Below are 17368 nucleotides of genomic sequence, written 5' to 3'. Positions count from 1 at the left end.
TTTTTCAAATCTAAACTGAACTTAATTGACTATAATGACTCCTTTTTCAGTCTTTGATTATTTAATTGTAATTAATTATTTGCATGCAATCAAAAACTATTTTTAATAATGCCAAAGAAGTATAACTTCTTAAGCGCGTACATAAATACACGCACCCTTTTTTTTAAATATAACAGGAGGCAAACGGGCAGGAGGCTCATCTGATGTTAAGTGATACCACCGCCCATGGACACTTAATACAAGGGGGCATGCGAGTGCGTTGCTTCGACATAATAAAATACTTTTACACTACCAAATAGTAGCTAATTTTTATTGGCAAATTGAATAAACCACAAATAATAACTCTTTTAAACTGATTAGACTTTGACGAATTTATTAGCTCTGTGACATATAATGACGATGGGAGCTGACAATAACGCCGTTGCCCCAACTTATATCGCTTTATATACGCCATACAGGGAATGGCCTTCTACAAGTACTTAACGAAACTAAATGTAAGAACAATATCGTTATTTAATGACGCATCGATAATTTCAATTAGTACTGCATTAGTTCACTCACATATTATTATATTATTTTGTTTTAAGATTGTAAATTGTACTCAACATTTTCAGTGCTATAACAGAATGATCTCATTACAGAATGAATGATCATAACTACGAGTATCATCTTCTATCATATATCCTTTTCTACTAACAGACTTGAGCGACACAGCATCAGACCTGGTTCACTGTAAATTTCAAAAGCTGTTGAACTCGACGTTTTGATGCCAATTTTATTTTAGTTCATTATCAGTTTCATCATAGGCCGTCGAGGCAGAATACGAAATTCCACCCGTATCACCTCGACGTCCGTCGTTCCACAACTGAGCGTATTTCAAGGTAGTTTTGCCCCGCACCACCACTATGTGGTACCCAGTTGCCCACTGAAGTATTTCCGAACCAATTCGACCTAGCGTCCTTCAAGAAAAGAGCGTACCAATTCTTAAAATCATGCAAAAATACCAATTGAGGAGTAAGACGACCTTCGTATAGAAAAAAATCGAAATAAACAAAACTCATAAGAACATCTATTTTAGAAGTTAAAGATAAATATTTGGAACTACACTATTTGTATGTACTCCGATAAAAACAGCTCTAAATAACTTTTCAATGTGTAAGACGACTTTGAACTCAATAATTTTGTTTATGTAACTACGGTTTTAGTTGTATAGCCCGGAACGAAGTATTTATTTATTGGTGGTGGATTGCGTCTGCACTATGACACCAAACAGCTATATGTTCCAAAAACCGATATGTCATACAAACTTGGTCGCGAATGTAACCTTTTTAAAGCCTAACTATAGATCGTTGACAGGAGATAATTATGCTAAGGTTTAATGAAGTTTATTCTCATTTATACATCACTTACATGAGAAAAAAAAATTAAAAACATAAAAAGTAAAATATCGCGTCGTACGCTGTTTTTGCATTAGAACAGTGTTTTCAGTGAAACGTGGGTCCCACGACCCGGAGGGCATTTTGATAGTTAGGGGTCTATTCGAAAATTTATTAAAATTATTTGTAATTTTAATTTTGAGTATTGTTTTGAAATTTTCTTACTGTGTTAACAATTTCCTAGTGATTTCTTTAAAACCTATCATTTAAGTTTTTATTATTAAAAATGATGTATCTAACATTAAATTAAATTAAGGAAGGGTAAGGTGGGACATGGGACAAAGAAGGTTGGGTAACACTGCATTAGAGTCCATTTACTAAAAAAAATTGCAGGCATATTCGAAACGAATCCACTTCTACTACTTCCCGTATCTCAGGAAGCATTTCGGTTCTTATTTTAGGTAGATGTAGTGCAATAACTATGCATATAGTCGGTAACCATGGAAACAACTCTTTGAAGATCCACGTTCACCTAATGCGCAAATAATGTACCTACACGGAAAACGGACCACATATTTTTTGCGCCTTGTCATTAAGTAATACTCGACAATTGCTAGGTAATTTATGGCCAATTTTTCAAGATAAATGTTATATTATGTATTACGTATAAACCTTTTCATTTCTGTCTCTGTTTGTTGTAAAGTTTTCGTTTCGTTTTTGTATTGTTTCTTTTTTACACTTTATTTAATGAGGTTTTTTTTACTGTGGTGTAGTCCTTCAGGCACCAAGGTTTAACCCCTGAGTGGTTTTTTATTATTTTTAAGCAATAATAAATATATATTTTCTAAATACTTGACCGATCTTCCTTTATAGTACACAGATACAGAGATACAAATAAAATCGCAATATCAAACACTATAAATAAAATCGATAGTTGTGAATTACGATTGTTATAGATGGACGAGCCTACCTTCATTCAGGCGAATAGCTTTGGATGGGTTTTTCGTCCCTTTCTCTCGACCATCACAAATATGAGATAGAGAGAGAATTAATTCAAGATGCAAGGGGCGAATGCAGCTACGTAAATCAAGCGCTATGTAGCGATAGCAAAAAAGTGGTTAAATATCTATGGTAATGTTTAGTTGTTTAGTTACCTTTTAAAGAGTAGCGGAGAGTTTATTGCCAGTTCTTCTTCGTAAAATTTCGTAGAATTTATGTAATATTAGTATTTTAATATTTTATGCAAAATTATTTATTGAAATCTCAAACGACGGATTGTAAATTAAAATGCCACGTGTTTTTATTATCGAAGAAATAAATTAAATTTATAATTTGTATTAATTTTCGACACATTTAATATTTTAATGACAATTAAATTCCTAACATATCTTCATTGTTCCCTCCCTCTAAGTCTCGGAATCTAAAGTTTTAGATTTGTATAATATGAACAATTTTAATTATCATATTATTAATATAAAATTAAAAACCAACACTCTTCCCTATAGAACCAAGGTTATAAAGGGTTCATTGGCCCGAAGATGAAGCGTCATAACTAACTTATGTATGTATTTCTTTGTTTTGCGACGAGTACCTCCATAAAGTCGATGAGATTTGTTCCGCCCAATGCATGTATGAATCCGCACTGGAGCACCAACGCTACTGTTATGGAATTTCTACTTTGCTATGATTACATTTGACCGTACCCTTTTGACCCGGTTTCGAACGTATAACGGGGTTCTAAGAAGGTTTTAGACATCAGTTGAACTTTTACTTAAGAAAATGCATTTCCGTTAGATAGAAAAATCTGTAACACATTATCACGGTTTCTAAATTAAATCTGGTAATCATTTTCTTTAACAAAACAGGGGAATTCTATTAATTTCTAGAACACAGGGCTAACGGGGAGGTGATTCACCTGATGTTAAGTGATACCGCGGCAATTTGTACAAGGTTCCTTGGTATTAGTTCGGAAATACTTCAGGCAGCTGCTCGAAGTGTTTTAAGGTGATTCAATTAAATCTTTTGTTTTATATGCGGCTTTATTCATATAATTAAAACAAAAGAATCTACTAAAAAATTAAACTAATTTAACCTTAGATACGAGAACCCCTCTAATCTGGTAAAGTTTAATAAATAAAACTAAAATATATAAAGTAATTCCACGAAGCTAAATTTAGTGTGTTCAGCCAAAACACTAGTGAAGCGCCAAAGTAAATACTTATGCAAATAGAATCGATAATGTTAAAACAAGAAGATCCAGATGTAGCTTCTGAAGATGAATGTTTATTTAATATATTATAACATTCCACATAATACAACTTTATGATAATACTTTGAGATTGCTGGCTTGGAAGAAGCTAGAAACGCTTTCTTGATTGCATGCCCAGGTCAAAATTTTCCATTATCTCTAAATTCACAGAGGAGCTGGGATGACATACACTGCAAGTTGACTTTTGACGATCTTTTGAGTCGTAGTACAGGTTCGGCGCGTGCTAGGCTTTTGGCCGTGGGTACGCATGAGGCCGGCTACTGGCTTCACGCTTACCCATCGTCAAATACAGGAACTTTTCTTGAGCCTGACACGCTTCGAATCGCAACCTGTCTACGGCTTGGGGTTCCGGTCTGCGCTCCTCATATATGTCCCTGTGGCAGTGATGTCGACAAGTTAGGACATCACGGCCTGTCATGCCAAAAAAGTGCAGGCCGCTTCTCGAGACATGCCGCACTTAACGATATCATACGCCGTTCCCTTGCCACCGTCAACGTGCCAAGTCTTCTTGAGCCAAGTGGTATTGCAAGAGACGATGGCAAGAGACCGGACGGTATGAGTTTGATTTCATGGAAGATGGGTCGGGTACTGGTATGGGATGCAACCTGTTCAGACACGCTGGCCCCTTCCCATCTACATGGAACCAACTACAGTGCTGGTGCGGCTTGTGAAGCGGCTGAAAAAAATAAAGCATGCAAATACAGGGGTCTGGGCTCTGAATATGATTTTGTCCCATTCGGTGTCGAGACCCTTGGTCCTAGGACCCCACGCTTTAAGGCTTTTTAAAGAAATTTCAAAAAGGTTAGTCGACATCACAGGAGACCGAAGATCTGGCAGCTACCTCGGACAAAGAATTAGTCTAGCAATTCAAAGGGGGAACGCTGCCAGTATCTTTGGAACCTTGCCTAAAGGGACTCCTTTTAATGATATATTTTAGTTTATGTTAAGTTTCGTTATTTATTTCAATGTATATTATTTTATTATTATTAGTTTATGTTTATAAGTTTAAGTTCCTTAAAAGGTATATAATTAATTATTTATGTGTATATTTTTTATGTGACACTAAAGTATGTTTAGTTTAATATCAATGTATATAGGTTATGTAAAATTTATCTTATACAACTTATATAGAAAGTAGGTCTACATTACTGACTGCCTAGTGCCTATTAAGAAAACCTAGTTTTAACAATAAAATTCAAAATAATTAATAAAATCAGTCCATAAGTGGACTTATCAGTTGATACTAAAATCAAACAAATCTCTTTTTATTCAATTACGTGTTAAATATAATATAAAAAAATCACAGTAAATTAAGATAAATAAATCAGTGGCGCTACAACCTTTTTATATCTGGGTCTCAGATTTCTGTATCTGCTTTATGATCATTTTTCAATTTAATAGGCAAGTAGAGTATCAGCTATGTCTGACACACGCCGTCACTTTTTGTATCTAAGGCATGCATTTCCTCTCGATGATTTCCTTTCACCGTTCAGGCGAATGTTAAATGTGCACATAGAATGTGCACAGTCAGGGATCGAACCTTCGACCTCATCTTGTGTCGCACGCTGGACTCCCGGAACCTCTGGATCCCCGGCTGTGCACCAATGGACTTTCTTTTATGTGCGTATTTAACATTTGCTCGAACTTTAAAGGAAAACATCGTGAGGAAACCGACATGTCTTAGACACAAAAAGTGGACGACGTGTGTCAGGCTGATCACCTACTTGCCTATTAGATTTAAAAATGATCATGAAACAGATTAAAAAATCTGAGGCCGAGATCTAAAGAGGTTGTAGCGCCACTGATTTTTTTAATGTGTGTGTGTTGTGGTTGTAACTGGCCCTGGCTCAGCATTATGCTTTGAAGCAGTTTCAGTTGTTTAATTACATTAAATCGGCCCTTAAGTGCACTTACCTATCAGTAAGGAGGTATTATTCATGAACTCGCTCGACATTGATATTGTGTATTTAATATTATTTTCGACATTTTCGTATTGGTTTAGTACTGTAAGGATACGGTATGTATTTGAGGCCAAATAAATAAATCTTTATATATATAATTCTACTGTACGTGTGTATGTCACTAAACTCCTCTTAAACGGTTGGCCTGATTTAAACAATTTTTCATTTCTCATTTCCAACAATGTCATGTACATAACCTTTTATTCCGAAGTCGGTTAATAAATTTTGAGATATGTAACCTATTAAGCTAGTCTATATCAAAGAACAAAGGATCGCCCATTGGAGCTTTGGAAGTGAACTTGGTGTACCCGCATTGTTCCATTTCCGGCCGAACTTTTTTGTATTTGTATGGGTTCTATTCGGAACTTTTACTGATATAAGCTTCATTTAACATTTATAGGATATCCAGTGTTAGGAATACCGTAATTAATATAAAGCTTAATTATAACGGGTTTCAACTTTGAAGGATTACGAATTAGGAGATTTTATAGATTACAGAGATTTCATTGTAAATTAATTTATGATGGCTGATTTTCATAGTTTAAGCGAGCTTTGTTTTTTAAAATTAATTAATGTTTTTAATATCGTTTTCTTTCAGTAAAATTTGATATCCTGTATTGGGGACACTTAGGTTAGGCAGTTTCAAATAATTTCTCTTTATGTTATATGTCAGTACTTACATCGACATGATATCATAATTAAAAACCCTGATGGGAAGCCGCTAATAAACTGGTTTATTTAAAAACAAACTTCTACATTTCCCGACCGACTCGTCAATATATTTACAGCCTTGGAGTTTCAATTTAAAATTATTGCCATGGCAACCGCGACCACAACACGTTCTAAAATAATTTACGCAACTAAAACAACTTACAAAGTTTTACAAACTATACTTCATATGAATATAGTTGTCATGCATGAATGATGTGTTGCCTTTTCGCCTTTTCTAACCTATGACTACATGATTAAGGTTTTTAAATGCAGCCACGAGAATAGATTTTCTCAGTGCATCTGTGTCTAATGTCTATGTCACGCGGTGCAGTTCGGTAAATAGTTAGCCATCAAAAACATAACTTGTAAAAAGTCTCGCGACGCAGGTCTTCGATCGTAGTAGTGGGATCCATGTACAAGTCGCTTAATTTGTTAATACCTCCTGTGTTCAGTTAATACGTAACTAGCTAACCTAACAACATCTTATAGGGACTATATCAACATTAGAGATCTTTTATGTGTTAATTAAATACATTGATTTGAATGTATAGGGGGTCGAAAATGGCCTGAACTGCTTCGAGAATATTACGGTTTTAGCATTCGTATAATTATAGTTTTTGACAGCTCGAACGTATCAACTTTCGTGTGCGTGCTTCTATTGATAACTGGCCTCAAAGTTTAAAGGACTGTATTGCAGCTGGAGACCACTTCGAATAAGCTTTTTATATTTTAAATTGTTTTATACTTAACTAACGCACTGTAAAACTAATAACTTAAAATAAAAATAATATGTTTTTCTTTGTTTCATTATTTATGGCAAGACTAGGTATAGTTGTAACACGTATTTTACTGGAACAATGGATATTTGGGCTTTTTAGCTCCAAATAAGCTACGGGCTGCTTCTTAAGTGTTTATATTACGATATATTATTTGCTATAACGATAGCTATTCGATTTTACGTATTGTAAGCCTTTTGTCAATAAAAAAATAATTCACTTTCGAGTTATAATTCCTGCGCATGAGCATTATTAAGACTTTCAATGTAATCATTATATTAATAAATCGTTTTTTTACAGGTAAGTTGGCATCTCTTATTAAATCTGAGCGGTAAGTTGTCAAAAATGTCTTTATTGAACTTCATCTATGACGTGTGGTCACACAGATATCTTTATGATTTATTTCGTCACTCAGACATCTCTTTCATGTTAAATATGAGTAATAAAAGGAATTTACTGTCATTAATTTTATTTTTCAAAACTTCTATCCGTAAAAAAACGTCTGAATAAAACATGGACTGTTCTCGTTGGAATATAGGTAGGATCATGCTGATGAGACCTAGTTTCCGAAAAATTTAAAAACAACTATACAAATACGAAATTAAGCACAAGAGCTGGATAGCCTAAATATATCATTTATATCACATATATACATATAGCTCGAAATGAAATTTTTCATTTAAAAATGGATGATGAAAATAAAATTAAACGTTTATATTATCATTTAAATTTATTTAAAATTTTATATTCGTAATTATTATTTAAATAATATTTCTTTAGTAATCGCTCTTTGGCTGTATCAACTTTGACAAAAGCAAAACTTAATTGTGAACATAATTACTGTATTTCTTTTTCGCGTTAACAAACATCTTATATTAACAACATATTTAACATAACATTATCTTGTTATAATTGGCCTTTAAAATTAATTACAAAAATATACAAATACGCTTTGTAAATATTTGGACAAGTTATTAATAGAAATAACATTACAGTTGTATTAATTTTAATAAACTATTTGTCTCTTCTTTACTTTGAGGAATAGAATTCGTTTTTGATTATAAATTACCATCTAGAGCAGTGTTTCCCAACATGGGGCCTACGCCCCACAGGGGGGGCAATTTGATTGTTAAGAGGGGGCAATCGAAATCAGCTGGATATAACAGACCATGGAGACTTGAGACTGAAGCTAACACAATTGGAACCTAATATAAAATCTATATGCAGCAAGCATCAAGCGCAAGGATCTCAGTAAATGAATATGGAAAAATCTTTATGCAAATTATTGGAAGTGAACAATTCCATTTTTAGTATATAAATTATGTATTATACATACAGGGGGGCAGAAGAATTTTAGTTAGGTTAATGGGCATGGCACAAAAAACGTTGGGAAACACTGAGCTAGAGAATACCCAAATACATTATTTATTGTTAAAACAGTTTTTAGATTATGGTACTTCTTTCACTTTTCAAAACAACTACTTATTATTATTCTAATATTTCTCAGTCCAAGTATTGAATACATCTTATCGAAATGTTACTTAATTCGATCATAGTGAAATAACATAATTATTTAAATTGCTATCTTTATATTTTTTTTAAATATTTAATATCGGTTCAGTAGTTGTAGTGTTCACATCTTTCGTCTTTATAATATTCGTGTAGATAAATCCAAACACTGTACTTAAAGACATGGACGAGTTTCTCATAGTAGTTTTATTAAAAACTGACTTAATGTTAACACTAGACTCAAACATAACAGCCTTCCAGCTGAAGACGTCGATTGTGGTGGATTGTAATACTTTTGGTACATGGAATTCCAAAAGTCCATTTTTTGTTGGTGGATGTTAACTCTCGCCTCCTCCTGGAAGCTTCTTCCAGCTATGATTTCATCGTCGCCACTTATACGCAAGGCTATTGTAGATTCTGGAGTGTAGGTATTCCATTGGATTCCAGGGTTAACGAAATTAGTTGGATTCGGGTCTCTGTAAAAATGTATTACTTTTATACGATAGAGCTTTAAAAATGTATATCAGAGTTGTAATCTAATCTTGTCTGCCTGTTTTGTTAATTGGTGATATCAGTATTTATGCCATATTTTAAAAAGTAAATGTTACTGCTAGGGTTTTCGCCTTCATTAGACTAAATTACTTTTAAGGGACTAAAATATCGTCATGGTATAAAAGAAAAAAAGGAAAATAATCTTACCCAACTTTAACAAAAGCTACTAAACGTCTAATGATTGCATCTTGTACGGCTGCGTCGCTTGGCCGTAAATCAAAGTCAAATAAGTAATTGATCAATGAACCATGTCTTGCCCCTTTAAGAGGTATTTGTGGATATGACCAGTCTGAGTTGCGGGTACCGCGATAAGCAAACTCCATGAGCCTCACTGACGATTTAGAAGTTTTTGCTCTCTCTGCTACTCCTCGAATTACAGACACCGTTACCAAGGTATCGCCCTGGTAATCTAAGAAATCTTCAATTGTATCCATAGCGATAACTTTTTGTGCGAAATAGAAATCTCTTATTTTTTGGGCTTCAGCAGATCTATTATTTTCAGACTCAAATTTCAGATCGACTTGTATAAAATCGGTGAAGTTCTTGTCCATTTTACCTAGCCAATCTTTTACTGCGGCTTGTTCAGCTCGTAGAGTCCCCTCTCGATCAACAAAGACAGCGATGTACGGGACATCATTGTAGTTACCATTACGGATTAAGTTTATTGGTGAATCTGTCAAAACTCTCTCTTCTCCCAGACTTGATTGCTCGACGCACGGTGCGAAAAGAGGAGTATTGTTGTAGAATTCGAAATCATTTAGTGCTGGAGTTAAAATGCTTAGATCCGTTGAAGCCAGTAATTTGGCCAGATCTGCATTCGATTTATCAGTGTATGACAGTTTCTCCCCTAAACTTTTAGCGTATTTTACAGGTTCGTATGCTACGGCCCACGGTGATAATGCTGATCCACTTATGGCTATAACTTTATGCACTAAATTTTGCGATAGAGGCGATAAGGTTATCAATTCGGCCATTGCTGCGCCTGATCCTTGTGCTAATATTACTACATTATTCGGATCTCCACCAAAACCAGCAATATTCTGCTGTATCCATTTTAAAGCCTGAATCGCGTCCTTTATTCCAGCGTTACCTGGGGCATCTGGTACTCCCAAGCAGAGGAACCCAAATATAGATAATCTGTAGTTTATGGAAACCAACACAACATCCTGTTCAACCAGTTTATTAAATGAGTATAGTTCTTGTCTGGTTGTAGTATACTCCTCACCTTCGAGCCAAACTATTACTGGTCGGTTTCCGGTGACATTTTGTGTAAAAACATTTAGTACGAGACAGTCTTCAACACCGATGAGTCCTCTAGGAGATGGTTGGGCACATATGACTTTGTTGTCGATGGCATAATATTCGCCAGGATATGATGGCGGAGGGGTTGGTGCCTGGAAAAATACATTAAGTACTGGTCATTATCTCTGTTTAAATTTTGTGAAATCAATGTAACACGACTGTAATCTTATCTGTTACGCCAAGTTTCTTTGAAACGAGTTGTGGTATTGATATAATCGGCACTTCAAGAGTTTCTTTACCATAAAAGAGATTTTGAGTTATTTAAATTAATTGAGCAAAGGTTAATTAATTACTCATCAGCAGAAGGCTTCCCTTAATTACATTCATATACTTGTCTTTAAAGTGGTTAAACCTAAATTATTTTATAATTGCTTTGAAAGTTCTAATTGATTTAAAATAACAAAATATTATCAAAGATCCGTTAATATGAGGCATATATATCTATTTCAATATAGTTATTAAATGAACCACAAAGTTGTTAGTATTTAATTCTTAAAAGGCCGGCAACGCACTTGCGAACCTTTTGGCAATATGAATGTCTATGAGCCTCCTGCCCGTTTGACTCCTGTTACATTAAAAAAAACTTAAAATTTTGAATCGTGATGTTGCATTATATTATATAGAATTATATATTGTTATCAATTCACATTAAGTATATGATAATTATGCTTATTTATAAGTTATTTTAATAATCAAATATCTGAAACAATTTTGTCCTGTTGTGTTCTAAATATAAAGGATAACTCAAATAACTACAAAAACATTTGTCGTATACAAATACTCACGACTACAAATTCAAACAACTCGGCTGGTACACCGATCCCTCCCGGTACATGAGCCCTACCCCCCATGTTTTTAATTATTGGCCCATTAGTGAATATACTTAGTTTATATCAAATGTTACTCGGTATTCTAGATAACAAAATACAGTTTACGTTCATTAATTCTCCGTAAAATGTTATCGTAATAGCACTTTTGCTATGCCAAATTGTTGAACTAGTAGAAAAATCAGAAAGAAAGAAAAGAAAACTGTTTACCAACTTAGATATAAATGATCAAGTATCCCCATTATATATATTACATTTATATATGTATAACATGTAATAAAAATGTTCATATCTTAATTTACACATAAAATAGAATTACCGGCTAGAAACTAAATGTTTTAACGTTTCATAAGTCCATTTATGTGTTTGTCGTGTCTTTAAATATTACTTATCTAATTCCATGCAATAAAAATATAATACTGGAAAGTAATACAAACACCAATTTAAAAATAATAAATTTGCACGAAACTACACGATTTCAAATTATTTAAGTTGTATTATTTTATTTTTTAAATTAGCCAAAACTTGTTTGTCCTACATGAAAAATGTTAGGTAATCAAGCTTCAGACATGTGATAATCTAATCTAGTGAGTCATACTTCACACCTATACTTAAATTACAGTTTACTCACTACTTTAAAATAATAATAATAAAACTGTGTTCACTTGGCATAGGCCCGTGTGCAACAGTGTACCAGTATTCATTAAATCCTGAGCTAAAGTAAACAATTACCAAACAAAATAATAATAATGAAGTTTATTTGCCTTTTCCCAATAGTATTTTACGGGTTTGGTATTGACCATCTTTGTGAGAGGTCACCGCCTTCCATTGCGGACAGAAAATATACATGACTACATACTATGACTAACATAATAATATATAATATAGAACAGATATGAAGTGTCGATAACGATAACGATAGGATTTTATTGGATATTCATCTTTGTCATAAGAGACCCAAGTAACGCCAGACGCAATAAACAGGCATAAATCTATAATAAATTAAATGGGCTGCTTAATATGTACCCGCTCACCACAATCTAAAAAAACACTTAAAAGACTGGCTTATGAACACACCTTCCGCATTACACTCACTCATTCATTAACATTCACCCACCCACTCACATGCACTCACGCGTGTTGTAAACTTTAAAAAAAAAAATTTCAAATACAAAGATTGTTATGGAATTAACTCGTAAGTTTGTTATGGAGCTGGGAATACACAGGTATTTTTTATCTAATCCTAAATCTTAATCATTATTATGCTTTGTTGATAATGAATAAACAACTTTTAATTAATTATTAAGTTTCAAGTCTTAATCAAAGGGTCCCAAACAACCTGTCAGACACATGCTTCACCGCAATGGGGCATGACGTCATAAGCACTCTAAATCTTGAAATACTAAATATACTAACAGTACGAATGTGACCTAAAGGACAAAGTCGTTAAAAGATTTTGCACACTTATGTAATGTTTAGAAATTATTATCAGTAAAAATTACCTTGAATCTGTTTTCTCCGGCCGTGTTTCCGCCATAATGTAAACCATAAAACGTGTAATAATTTCCATCGGTGGCCCGGCTCCCGATAACCACGCCTTGGGTCGTGTTTACAGAGAGATTAGCTTGATTATCTTGCGCGTACGCAAACACAAGTAAACTTAGGAAAACCAACATCGCGATACGTCCACTCGTGGCGGCGTCAACCTGATGTCTGAGGTGTAAATACTAAATATCAGTGTAGATAATAAACGGTCATTTTGAACAGTATTGTCTATGGATAAATTTCCTAGAGGTTAAGTGGGTTTAATTAGTAGGGCCCGTTAATTTAATTTTTGGTGACCTTGTGTTATTTAGGCGTTTAAGATATATCAAGCGATGAGGAAATTCATTAATAAATTAAATTTAGTATCCAACTTTTATGTTAAAATATTTTATTTACACCTGCTGTAGGATAACTCTTAAAAACAAATTAATATGTTTTCCAATTAGGCATAATTGTAAGTTAAAAATAAACATGTTTTATAACATAGCAATACCACAAGCCAGTACAATCGATTTCTCGTCGACTTTTATTAATAGCTCAAACTACAATTCACGAATGTTCTTGTATGCAATTATTATATTTCTTGTACATAGTTATAACAGCTAGTTTAATAGGAGTTACAGACCAAACTTCAGTTTGCTTTCGACATCTTTTAGCTAATTAAGTTACCTTACTGTTATTATTACAGTATACATTTTAATAGACCCCGCTCATACCGGCTACTTCAATACAATAAAATTAAAAAATATTTCAACTCATGGTATGGTATTTTATAAATTTGACAAATATATATATATTTAGCTTTTATATTTACCTTTTCATAAGTACATTATAGTTGCGTGACAGTAAATAAATTACAGTAGGTTATTGAATTAAATTTAAATGTGTCACGCAAAACGAAAGTGCTAATGCCACTCCATTCCTAATGATTTAGGTATTTTTGCTACTATTAATTTAATATGCTGTCATAATAAAAAATTAATAAAAAAAAATACTTTATTTGAAGCAAAACAATTACATTTTGTTTTTACATTGTAAAGGTTGCCTTTATACAATAGGCAACGAATCGTTGAGATACATTATTCATTTTGGTTAACCTTTTACATAATTCTATGAGCACTAGCGTTTGAACTAGGCCTAGCCTGTATCTTAACGCTAGTCTCATTAACAAATTGATTAAGATGTTTGTCATTAGATGTTTATTCAGGTTACAGCGCCACATACTTTTCTTGGCCAGCGGGTGAAATTCGTACTACCATCGCCATTTTGAAATGTCAGGCTGACATTGTCAGTTAGCTGTCAAATACAACTCATAATTTTACTATCTACCAACATCTAATAGAATCCAACTAAAATTTTTTTTAATGTAATAGGAGGCAAACGGGCAGGAGGCTCACCTGATATTAAGTGATACCGCCGCCCATGGACACTCACATTGCCAGAAGGCTCCCAAGTGGCCGGCCTTTTAAGAATTGGTACGCTCTTCATGGAATCTCAGTCGAATTGGTTCGGAAATACTTCAGTGGGCAGCTGGTTCGACATGATGGTGGTGCGCGGCAAAAACTGCCTTAAAAAACGCTCAGTTGTGGAACGACGGACGTCGAGGTGATACGGATGGTATTTATTTTTATTCCTTGCATTATTTATTACGATGGCAAAGTTATCGAACGGTTCTGATTACTAGGCATCTTAAAAGATATTATATTAATAGTACAGGTAACAAAACCTATTATATCAGTTGTCCCTAAGTTTGAGTCACATTCATTTAAGCCTAGAACTGTATTTTCTAGATACTAGTATACATATACATTGTTTTATTACGTCATTTTAATAAATTATTAAGTTAGCCTACATGACTCAAATTAATATTATTAGTTAATTTTTATTTACTGGCAATACTTATATCCATGACAGCGACGTTCTCTACCGGCCAAGAAAAGTATGTGGCGCTATATGTTTATTGTTTATTAAACTTAATGAAGGTAGAATCTATATAAGTGCTTGCAATTGGTTAGACCGTAGTAAACGTTGAACTTCGACAATGATTTTTAAGTCTTGTATATGAGAAGTGAATTTCGTGTTGTTATATTTATGTAATTATGGAATTTAATTAAATTTTGAACAATCTTAGGAACAAAATTGTTTAAAGCCTTTTAAATAACTTTAGTTAACACGTTCTCGTACTTATAAAGCGATACTAAAAACTCAAGCAGGGGTACATAAATCTTATAGTTTTCAAGCGATTTTTATTACGACATTATTAGATTATCATCTAAGGTTCTAAACGACGAGAATTTGCCGAAAATACAATGTACATTACTCTCGCTGACATATGTTTTGGTCATAGTATAATTAAATCGGTTCATTCCTTCTTTTCATCTATTACAAAACAATCCTTTTTATTATTAACGTCTATAAAAACCACCTACTCAGCTGTCTCCGCGACCCAAAAAGTGTCTTAACCTCCGAAACGACTAACTTCCACCGCTCCCTGTACTGATCCACTTTTCGTCGATAAAAACACACGTTGAAGAAATATATGTGAATCGTTGTAATAGTTTATACCTTTTTAATTGATATTTATTCTTAAGCTACACGAAAACAGACAGAAAATACCACACTAGCATGTATTGTGTTACAATATGTTTCTTTACAATACAAAAATAGATTTTTTTATTATTATTTAATAACTATTACTCAGGGAAAAGACTTTAACAGCTACTTAAATATCAGCAAGCAATTTGAAAGTGTACACAATCTTATTTACCAATGTAAATAAAATGTTAACAAATTATATAGAAATGAGTGTGCCATTAGATCATACCGGTTTCGTTATCAAACTGACTCAAAAAGTTTTGTATGAAGAATAAGTAGAAACGATAAATGCGTAGCCGTTTTATTGGTATTCGTCATTCGTTTAAAAAGTCGATTCGGTAAGGTGACCTTCCAATTCCAGACGAGATTTGACTTTTGGAGATAAATGATTTATTATAATTGAAAGTGAATAAAACTAAACACTAGGTTGCCAAATAAGAAATAGTTCAAATCAGAAAGCGAATTTGGGAATATTCCCTAATCAATGACATTTAATAGGTATTTGTGTACGATGGGTAATGAATACGTAATCAATGTTAAGATACCCTTAAGGACCTATCTGGTCGCCAAACTCAATAAAAGTACATAGTTTCTTTCTATTTTTTGTCATCGTTTCTTGAAGTAGGGCGAATGGAATAAATATATAGTGTAGTTGAGTAGTTTACGTACCCATTTTGAAAGATCGATATACGATTTAAATAACTTTAAAACATTGATATAAATACATTAATTTAATGTTTTACATAACTAATTATTATTACGGGCCGGCGCGCCTCAGTGCTCCAGCTCTCCACTGCGCCTCGCAGTGACACAGCAATTCGTGCTGGGATAGGGCCTTAACATTAACTTTAAGTGGTATGCGACACTCCATCGTTTTTCTTTTTTTTCTTTAGTTTGACGATTTTTCCTCACGCTATTTTTTTGTTAAAATTCTTCTGCAACTTTTTTCGCTTTCGTATAAATAATTAAGCACACCCCACATACACATATTGACGTACATACTACATCACTTTACACCATCATACATCACACCGAATTAGGTATTACTTAGTCAAATGTATTGAATAATTTTATTGTTTTTTCCCTTTTGTAAATGTTGTATTCCATCTTTGGCTATATTGTTAGTGTAATTGTTTGTTATTATATATATAGTTTTGTTAGCTGTAGGATTACGAAATAAATAAAGAAAAGATTGTCTGTAGTTGTTCGCCTTAATTAGAGATTACAGGGAAACTGTCAAAATCTTACATCGAATCCTTTCGGTAACATAAAAACTAACTCATTGAACAGAAATAAATATCAAAAGCATTCTTTCTAAGCGGTATTGTAAAAGCTATTTTAGAATTAAACCCTTAACCACGTATTCCACTCATCATTCTTAAGCTGTGTTTGATGACCACGACTCATAGCGGCCATCGCAACAGATCAGTGAGATATTGGAGAACACGCCTGATCAGTGCCTATTTTCCGCCTCTTGAAAGAGTAAACTCTTTAAGAAGACGTGGATGTCCACTCTTTCGCCTTAAATGACGAACCAAATCGTGCAGATTGAAACTTGGGAATGTCAACAACGAAGAGGAGATACTAAAGAGTGCTTCCGATGTTTCTACTTTTGTCTTTTGCAAGTATTTTTAATAGCGTTACTTCAAGCTTCAAATGTTTTGTAGAAAAAAATATAGATAAACTAGCTGACTCGGCAAACGTTGTTTTGCCATGTATATTTTTTCTAGGAAACATTTTTTTAGTTCAATAAAAATAACTATCTACAATAATAAAAAATAAGGGTTGATCGTAGAGGGGTGAAAATTAGTGGTTGAAACAAAAACGGGTTTGAAAAGGTTTTGAAAGATAGAAAGTAGATTCTCAGACTAACTCAATATGCATAAAAAATATATAAATAAGAATTGGTCGAGCCGTTTCGGAGGAGTATGGGTACATTGTGACA

General features: G+C 33.5%; 2 protein-coding genes across 13 annotated transcripts in view; one reads left to right on the top strand and one right to left on the bottom strand.

Annotated features, from left to right (window-relative positions):
• LOC125056004 (transient receptor potential cation channel trpm) overlaps positions 1-17368 on the top strand; it is a 182158-nt gene that overhangs the window by 45121 nt on the left and 119669 nt on the right. The gene's annotated exons all lie outside the window — the stretch shown is intronic.
• On the bottom strand, positions 8409-13003 carry LOC125056058 (venom carboxylesterase-6-like). The gene is made up of 3 exons (XM_047658925.1): positions 12786-13003; positions 9302-10548; positions 8409-9078 (listed from the first exon to the last, which is right to left on the bottom strand). The coding sequence occupies exons 1-3, from the start codon at positions 12957-12959 to the stop codon at positions 8799-8801; spliced, it is 1701 nt and encodes a 566-aa protein (XP_047514881.1). The 5' UTR covers positions 12960-13003; the 3' UTR covers positions 8409-8798.

The sequence above is a fragment of the Pieris napi genome, chromosome 2 (assembly GCF_905475465.1).
Source record: "Pieris napi chromosome 2, ilPieNapi1.2, whole genome shotgun sequence".
NCBI classification, from domain to species: Eukaryota; Metazoa; Arthropoda; class Insecta; order Lepidoptera; family Pieridae; genus Pieris; species Pieris napi.
The sequence above is the reverse complement of the archived record's forward strand: the minus strand, read 5'-3'. Positions and strand labels throughout refer to the sequence as shown.

What these genes read in the sequence shown, in the direction of transcription:
- LOC125056058 (XM_047658925.1), bottom strand. Translation starts at nt 12,959, where the DNA reads ATGTTGGTTTTCCTAAGTTTACTTGTGTTTGCGTACGCGCAAGATAAT. An exon ending in CCGGAGAAAACAGATTCAAG is followed by an intron (nt 10,549 to 12,785) that starts GTAATTTTTACT and finishes GTATTTTTCCAG; the next exon opens with GCACCAACCCCTCCGCCATC. An exon ending in GTAGCTTTTGTTAAAGTTGG is followed by an intron (nt 9,079 to 9,301) that starts GTAAGATTATTT and finishes ACATTTTTACAG; the next exon opens with AGACCCGAATCCAACTAATT.